This window comes from Rhinopithecus bieti, unplaced genomic scaffold (genome assembly GCF_001698545.2).
Source record: "Rhinopithecus bieti isolate Rb0 unplaced genomic scaffold, ASM169854v2 scaffold_5025, whole genome shotgun sequence".
Classification (NCBI taxonomy): domain Eukaryota; kingdom Metazoa; phylum Chordata; class Mammalia; order Primates; family Cercopithecidae; genus Rhinopithecus; species Rhinopithecus bieti.
In genome coordinates this window covers 524,498-532,977 of record NW_016804637.1, presented here as the reverse complement: position 1 = coordinate 532,977, position 8,480 = coordinate 524,498, and the positions used below count along the sequence as shown (strand labels likewise).

The 8,480-nt window shown below is 53.2% G+C and overlaps 1 protein-coding gene across 1 annotated transcript in view; it reads left to right on the top strand.

Annotated features, from left to right (window-relative positions):
- Nucleotides 1-8,480, top strand: part of LDLR (low density lipoprotein receptor) — a 43,336-nt gene that overhangs the window by 21,685 nt on the left and 13,171 nt on the right. The window contains exons 6-11 of the mRNA XM_017869485.1: nucleotides 1,139-1,258; nucleotides 1,988-2,113; nucleotides 3,546-3,717; nucleotides 3,803-4,030; nucleotides 6,015-6,133; nucleotides 7,080-7,219. Coding sequence (XP_017724974.1) covers nucleotides 1,139-1,258; nucleotides 1,988-2,113; nucleotides 3,546-3,717; nucleotides 3,803-4,030; nucleotides 6,015-6,133; nucleotides 7,080-7,219 — 905 coding nt within the window. The remainder of the gene's footprint in view (nucleotides 1-1,138; nucleotides 1,259-1,987; nucleotides 2,114-3,545; nucleotides 3,718-3,802; nucleotides 4,031-6,014; nucleotides 6,134-7,079; nucleotides 7,220-8,480) is intronic.

Below are 8,480 nucleotides of genomic sequence, written 5' to 3'. Positions count from 1 at the left end.
AAAAAAAAAAAAAAAAAAAAAAAAGAAACTGCAGCAAAAAACATGTAATATAAAATTTACCCTCTTAAACCTTAGTAAGTGCACAGTTCTGTGCCATTAGCACATTCACACTGTTGTACAGCATCACAACCACCATCTCCAGAACTCTTTTTTAAAATTTTTTTTGTGATGGAGTCTCACTCTGTCACCCAGGCTGGAGTGCAGTGGTGTGATCTCTGTTCACTACAACCTCCACCTCCCAGGTTGAAGTTATTCTTCTGCCTAAGCCCCCTGAGTAGCTGGGATTACAGGTGCCCACCACCATGCCTAGCTAAGTTTTGAATTTGTAGTAGAGACGGACTGGGTTTCATCATGTTGGCCAGGCTGGTCTCGAACTCCTGACCTCAAGTGATGCTCCCACCTCGGCCTCCCAAAGTGCTGGGAATACAGGCATGAGCCACTGCGCCTGGCTCCAGAAATCTTTTATCTTCCCAAACTGAAGCTCTGTCCCCATGAAACACTCACTCCCCATCCCCTCTCCAACTCCTGGCACCTACCATTCTATGTCTCTATGAATGTGATGGCTCTAGGGACCTCTTTTGAGTGGAATCAGACAGCATTTTCCTTTTTTGGCTGGCTTATTTTACGGAGCCAAGTGTGGTGGCTCACGCCTGTAATCCCAGAACTTCAGGAGACCGAGGCAGGCAGATCACCTGAGGTCAGGAGTTCGAGACCAGCCTGGCCAAGGTGGTGAAACCCCATCTCTAGTAAAAATACAAAAACTTAGCCGGTTGTGGTGGTGGGTGCCTGGAATCACAGCTACTCGGGAGGCTGAGGCAGGAGAATCACTTGAACCCAGGAGGCAGAGGTTGCAGTGAACCGAGATCGTGCCATTGCACTCCAGCCTGGGCAACAAGAGTGAAACTCCGTCTAAAAAAAAAAAGAGAGAGAGAGAGAGAAACCCCGTCTCTGCTAAAAAATACAAAAAAATTAGTAGTCGGGCATGGTGGCGCATGCCTGTAGTCCCAGCTACTCGGGAGGCTGAGGTATGAGGATCCCTTGAACCCGGGAGGTGGAGGTTGTAGTGAGCCAAGATTGGCAGCGAAGGGATGGGTGGGGGACTGAAAGTGACCAGTCTGTGTCCCCTGGCCCTGTGCAGGGACCAACGAATGCTTGGACAACAACGGTGGCTGTTCCCACGTCTGCAACGACCTTAAGATCGGCTACGAATGCCTGTGTCCCGACGGCTTCCAGCTGGTGGCCCAGCGAAGATGCGAAGGTGATTCCCGGGTGGGACTGAGCCCTGGGCCTCCCCTGCACTTCCTGACATGGCGACTAAACCCCTCATGCCTCAGTTTCCCCATCTGTTAAGCGGGCCTGAAAGCAGTTAGTAGGGCTTCATGAGATTCCACCGGCATGGAAAATTAGCATTGGCTGGCCAGAGGTTCTTGCCTCTGGGGATTAATAATTAAGAAATTTCAGGCCGGGCGCGGTGGCTCACGCCTGTAATCCCAACACTTTGGGAGGCCGAGACGGGCGGATCACCTGAGGTCGGGAGTTCGACACCAGCCTTACCAACATGGAGAAACCCCATCTCTACTAAAAATACAAAATTAGCTGGGCGTGGTGGCGCACGCCTGTAATCCCAGCTACTCGGGAGGCTGAGGCAGGAGAATCACTTGAATCTGGGAGGTGGAAGCTGCAGTGAGCTGAGATTGTGACATTGCACTCCAGCCTGGGCAACAAGAGTGAAACTCCGTCAAAAAAAAAAAAAAAGAGAAATTTCAGCTGATACAGCTTCACACTGTTGGTTGGGTTCCTGTGGTGAGTGGTAAGGTCACATCATGGCTGGGGATGACACGTGGCTGTTTCCTTGATTACATCCCCTGAGAGGCCGGGCTGTCCCCTGGCTGCCTTTGAAGGTGTGGGTTTTGGCCTGGGTCCCATTGCTCCGTCTCCAGCCATTGGGGAGGAGTCCCCCCACCAAGCCTCTTTCTCTGCCTCCCAGATATCGATGAGTGTCAGGATCCCGACACCTGCAGCCAGCTCTGCGTGAACCTGGAAGGGAGCTACAAGTGCCAGTGTGAGGAAGGCTTCCAGCTGGACCCCCACACCAAGGCCTGCAAGGCTGTGGGTGAGCATGGGAAGGCGGCAGGTAGGGTTGGCCTCACCCCTTGCAGGCAGAAACGGTGAGGAGTTTCATCATCTGAACTTTGCACAGACTCATATCTCCTGGCCAGGAGGCTGTTTGCTCCCAAGGGCTCTGGCAGGGGAGTCCACTGCCCTGTTAGGACTTGGGCTTGCCAGGGATGACTGCATATATCCTCGTTTCTAGGAATATCTAGTTAACGAACCCCTCAGCCCTGCTGGTGGAACAGGAACTGGCTTTCCTTTCGGGGACAACCTGGGGAGTGATTTCAAGGGGTTAAAGAAGGAAAAATTAGCCAGGTATGGTGCTGCACACCTGTGGTCCCAGCTACTCTGGAGGCTGAGGCAGGAGGATCACTTGAGGCTACTCGGGAGACTGAGGCGGGATGATCGCTTGAGGCCAGGAGGATTGGTTGATCCTCCCACGTCGGCCTCTGGAGTAGCCAGGACCTCAGGTGCATGCCACCATGCCCAGCTAATTTTCATATTTTCAGTAAAGACAGGGTTTCACCATGTTGGTCAGGTTAGTCTTGAATTCCTGAACCCAAGTGATCCTCCTGCCTTGGCCTCCCAAAGTGCTAGGATTACAGACACCACACCTGGCTGTTATTATTTTTTAGAGACAGGGTCTTGCTCTGTCTTCCAGCCTGTGGTGCAGTGCAGCCTCCATCATAGCTCACTGCAGCCTTGACCTCCTGGGTTCACACGATCCTGCTACCTCAGCCTCTGGAGTAGCTGGGATTACTGGCATGTGCCACCGTGCCTGGGTAACTGTTTTTTGTTTTTTTTGTGTTTTTTTTGTGTTTTTTTTTTTTTGAGACAGAGTCTCACTCTGTCACCCAGGCTGGAATGTGGAATGTGGAGGCACAATCTTGGCTCACTGCAACCTCCACCTCCCAGGTTCAAGCAATTCTCCTGCCTCACCCTTCCACGTATCTGGGATTACAGGTTCCCGTTACCAAATGTGGCTAGTTTTTGTACGTTTAGTAGAGACGGGGTTTCACCACGTTGGTCAGGCTGGTCTCAAACTCCTGACATAAAGTGATTCACCCACCTCAGCCTCCCAAAGTGCTGGGATTACAGGCTTGAGCCACCGTGCCTGACCTAATTTGTGTGTGTGTGTGTGTGTGTGTGTGTGTGTGTGTGTGTGTGTGGCAATAAAGTCTCATTGTGTTACCCATGCTAGCCTTACACTCCCAGAAAAAGTGATCCTCCTCCCTCGGCCTCCCCAAGTGCTAGGATTGCAGGCAGGCGCCACTGTGCCTGTTCCCGTCAGGAGGTTCTTTTCCACCCTGTTTTTCTGGGTGCCTCCTCTGGCTCAGCTGCACCCTGCAGGGTGACACGAGGGGATGGGGAGGCACTCTTGGTTCCATCGCTGGTTCCCTCTGCTCCCCTGACCTTGCTCCCCGGGTCCCCAGGCTCCATCGCCTACCTCATCTTCACCAACCGTCACGAGGTCAGGAAGATGACGCTGGACCGGAGTGAGTACACCAGCCTCATCCCCAACCTGAGGAACGTAGTCGCTCTGGACACGGAGGTGGCCAGCAATAGAATCTACTGGTCCGACCTGTCCCAGAGAATGATCTACAGGTGAGCGTCGCCCCTGCCTGCAGCCTTGGCCCACAGGTGAGATGAGAACTCCCGGCCCTGACGCCCTCCTCTCCTCCTGCCTCAGCACCCAGCTTGACAGAGCCCATGGCGTCTCCTCCTACGACACCGTCATCAGCAGGGACCTCCAGGCCCCTGACGGGCTGGCTGTGGACTGGATCCACAGCAACATCTACTGGACCGACTCTGTCCTGGGCACTGTCTCCGTTGCGGATACCAAGGGTGTGAAGAGGAAAACGTTATTCAGAGAGAACGGCTCTAAGCCAAGGGCCATCGTGGTGGATCCTGTTCATGGGTGTGTATCCACGACGCTGAGGGGTGCAGAGGGAAGGGAGGGAGCAGGAAGGGGCTTCAGGAACTGGTTAGTGGGCTGGGCATCATGGCTTAAAGTGCCTGTAATCCCAGCACTTTGGGAGGCTGAGGAGGGTGGATCATCTGAGGTCGAGAGTTCAAGACCAGCCTGACCAACATGGTGAAACCTCATCTCTGCTAAAAATACAAAAATTAGCCGGGTGTGGTGGCAAGCACCTGTAATCCCAGCTGCTCGGGAGGCTGAGGCGGGAGAATCACTTGAACCCAGGAGGCGGAGGTTGCAGTGAGCCAAGACAGCCCCGCTGCACTCCAGCCTGGGTGACAGAGCGACACTCCGTCTCAAATAAACAAATAAAAAAAGAACTGGTTAGTGGTTAGTGGTTAGTGGTTAGTGGCTAGGCCCCAGAATGGTATCTTCCAAGCCCATGGCTGACTCAGCAGCTCCTGGGGCAAGACACTCTGACCTGTGTCCCCTGGCAAGAAGCATCGCCTCTGCCACCTGCCTGGCGTACTCTGTACCTGTCAGGCGACATCTGCCACCTGAGCACGTGAGAGGTGGCATCTCAGTTTCAGTGAGGCGCTGACAAGCCGGGATACACACTGTCCTCACAGCCGCCATCAGGAGGTGAATGTTCGGTCTTGGGCAGAGATCACTGGAGAAGGCACACTCGGTGTCCGGAAGGGGAAAGCAGGGAAGAGAGCATCATTTAGATGGAACAGAACTTGCTTGCGGGTGAAGGTGGGCCCGCTAGGGCCAGTGTCCCTTTTTATTTTTATTTATTTATTTTTGAGACAGAGTCTTGCTCTGTCGCCCAGGCTGGAGTGCAGTGGTCCGACCTAGGCTCACTGCAAGCTGCGCCTCCCAAGTTCACGACATTCTCCTGCCTCAGCCTCCCGAGTAGCTGGGACTACATGCACCCGCCACCACGCCCGGCTAGTTTTTTGTATTTTTAGTAGAGACTGGGTTTCATCGTGTTAGCCAGGATGGTCTCAATCTCCTGACCTCGTGATCCGCCCGCCTCGGCCTCCCAAAGTGTTGGGATTACAGGCAGGAGCCACTGCGCCCGGCCCCCTTTTTATTTTTTATTTTTTGAGGCAGAGTCTTGCTCTGTCACCCAGGCTAGATTGCAGCGGCAAGATCTTGGCTTACTGCAGACTCCACCTCCCAGGTTCAAGTGATTCTCCTGCCTCAACCTCCCAACTAATTGGGATTACAATCATGCACCACCACACCTGGCTAATTTTTTGTATTTTCAGTAGAGACTGGGTTTCACCATGTTGGCTAGGCTGGTCTTGAATGCTTAGCCTCAAGTAATACGCCCACCTCAGCCTCCCAAAGAGCGGGGATTACAGGTGTGAGCCACTGTGCCCAACCCAACCCTGGATCTCTTTTAAAGAAGACAATGCTCACTGTTGCCACAGAACAATGGGTGGGGTACATGTGGCCCACGCGAGTCATTGTGCGTGGCTTGTGTTCTTGTGTTTCTTCCTTTCTTTTTCTTTCGAGGTAGCGTCTCAGTCTGCCACCCAGGCTGGAGTGCAGTGGTGTGATCATAGCTCACTGTAGCCTCAGCTTCCTGGGCTCAAGCAATTCTCTGATTTCAGCCTCCTGGGCCTGGCCAGCATGGTGAAACCCCGTCTCTACTAAAAATACAAGAATGTAGCCAGGTGTAGTGGTGCGTGCCTGAAATCCCAGCTACTCCGGAGGCTGAGGCAGGAGAATCGCTTGAACCTGGAAGGTGGCGGGCGCAGTGAGCCGAGATCGTGCCACGGAACTCCAGCCTGGGCGACAGAGACAGACTCTGTTTCAAAAAAACCCCAAACAAACCATATTTGGAGTCTGGGGTTCCCAGCAGGGCTATTTCCCAAGCCTGAGCCTGGCTGTTTCTGCCAGAATTTGTTGCACGTGTTGGCTGGGATCCTCCCCCACCCTCCAGCCTCACAGCTATTCTCTGCCCTCCCACCAGCTTCATGTACTGGACTGACTGGGGAACTCCCGCCAAGATCAAGAAAGGGGGCCTGAACGGTGTGGACATCTACTCGCTGGTGACCGAGAACATTCAGTGGCCCAATGGCATCACCCTCGGTATGTCCGCAGGACGGCTGTCCCAGCCAGGGCCGGCACAGGCTGAAGGACGGATGGGGGTCGCCAGGTGGCTCTGGGACAAGCCCAAGCTGCTCCCTGAAGGTGTCCCTCTTTCTTTTCTTTGTTTTTTCTTTTTTTCTTTTTTGAAGCAGAGTCTCGCTCTGTCACCCGGGCTGGAGTGCAGTGGCCGGATCTCAGCTCACTGCAAGCTCCGCCTCCCGGGTTCACGCCATTCTCCTGCCTCAGCCTCCCGAGTAGCTAGGACTCCAGGCGCCGCCACCTCGCCCGGCTAGGTTTTGTATTTTTAGTAGAGATGGGGTTTCACCATGTTAGCCAGGATGGTCTCAATCTGCTGACCTCGTGATCCACCCGTCTCGGCCTCCCAAAGTGCTGGGATTACAGGCTTGAGCCACTGCGCCCGGCCTGTTTTTTCTGTTTTTGAGATGAGGTCTTGGTCTGTCACCCAGGCTGGAGTGCAGTGGTGCAATCGTAGCTCACTGCAGTCTCCACCTCTCAGACTCAAGTGATCCTCCTGCCTCACCCTCCTGAGTAGCTGAGACTACAGACACGTGCCACCACGCAGACTAATTTTATTTTAGTTTTGGGAAGAGACAAAGTCTTGTTATGTTGGCCTGGCTGGTCTCAAACTCCAGGGTGCAAGCGTCCCTCCCACCTCAGTCTTCCAAACGGCTAAGATGATAGGCGTGGGCCGCCAAACCCAGCCTCCCTGAAGTTTTTCGGACCTGCAGCTCCCCTACCTGCCCGTTGGAGAGGGCGTCACAGGGGAGGGGTTCAGGCTCACACATGGTTGGAGCTGCTTCTCCAGGTACTTCTCTGCCCGGTCCCTGGGGGGTTCTTCCTGCCCGGATCAGCGTGGCCAGGCCCCCAGGCCCCTCTGGGACTGGCATTGGCGTGTGACCTCTCCTTATCCACTTGCGTGTTCTAGATTTCCCCAGTGGCCGCCTCTACTGGGTTGACTCTAAACTTCACTCCATCTCAAGCATCGACGTCAACGGGGGCAACCGGAAGACCGTCTTGGAGGACGAAAAGAGGCTGGCCCACCCCTTCTCCTTGGCCATCTTTGAGGTGCGGCTTACGTACGAGATGCAAGTACTTAGATGGCAGATAGACACAGACTGTGTAGATCACTCAAGCCAAGACGAATGCGGAAAACTGATCGTGACTAGGAGGAGGTCTTAGACCTGAGTTATTTCTATTTTCTTTCTTTTTTTTTTTTTTTTTGAGACGGAGTTTTGCTCTTGTTGCCCAGGCTGGAGTGCAATGGTGTGATCTCGGCTCACCGCAACCTCCACCTCCCAGGTTCAAGCGATTCTCCTGTCTCAGGCTCCCCAACAGCTGGGATTATAGGCATGGACCACCACGCCCGGCTAATTTTGTATTTTTAGTAGAGACAGGATTTCTCCATGTTGGCCAGGCTGGTCTCGAACTCCCAACCTCAGGTGATCCGCCCGCCTCTGCCTCCCAAAGTGCTGGGATTATAGGCGTGACCCACCGCGCCTGGTGCTTTGTATTCTTTTTAGTGAGAGCGGTGAAAGGCAGTGATCCTCAGTCACGTGTGATCTTGGCTCTCGGCACATTTGGCAATTTCTAGAGATTTTTTGGTTGTCACAAGTCAATGGGAAAGACTGTTGGCATGTAGTGGGTAGAGGCCAGTGACGTTGCTGAACGCCCAGAACAGGGAAGTAGCAGGCCCTAGATAGAGCCACGGTGGGGAAACCTGCTCTAAGGAAATGGCATTATTTTATATAACCCCACGTTCCTGGCAGCATGATTACCAAGAGCCAAAAGTGGGGTACCCCCGGGGGACGAAAGTGTTCGTCCATTTGCATTTTAGTAAAGGAATAGCTGAGGCCAGGTAATTTATAAAGAAAAGAGGTTTAAACTGCACACGGCAACCTACGCCTATAATCCCAGAACTTTGGGAGGCTGAGGCAGGAGGATCACTTGAGTCCAGGAGTGCGAGACCAGCCTGGCCAACATGACAAAACCCTGTCTCTACAAAAAATACAAAAAGTAGCCAGGTGTGGTGGCAGGCACCTGTAATCCCGGGTTCTCGAGAGACCGAGGCATGAGAATTGCTTGATCCCAGGAAGTGGAAGCTGCAGTGAGCCAAGATCATGCCACTACACTCCAGCCTGGGCGACGGAGTGGGACTCTGTCTCAAAAAAAAAAAAAGAAAAGAAAAGAAAAAAGTTCTGGAAATGGATGTGGTGATGGTGATACTTGCACAACAATGTGAATCTGCTTAAGGCCATTGAACTGTGCACTTACAAATAGCTGAGATGGTACATTTTATGTTATGTATATTTTTACCACAATTAAAATT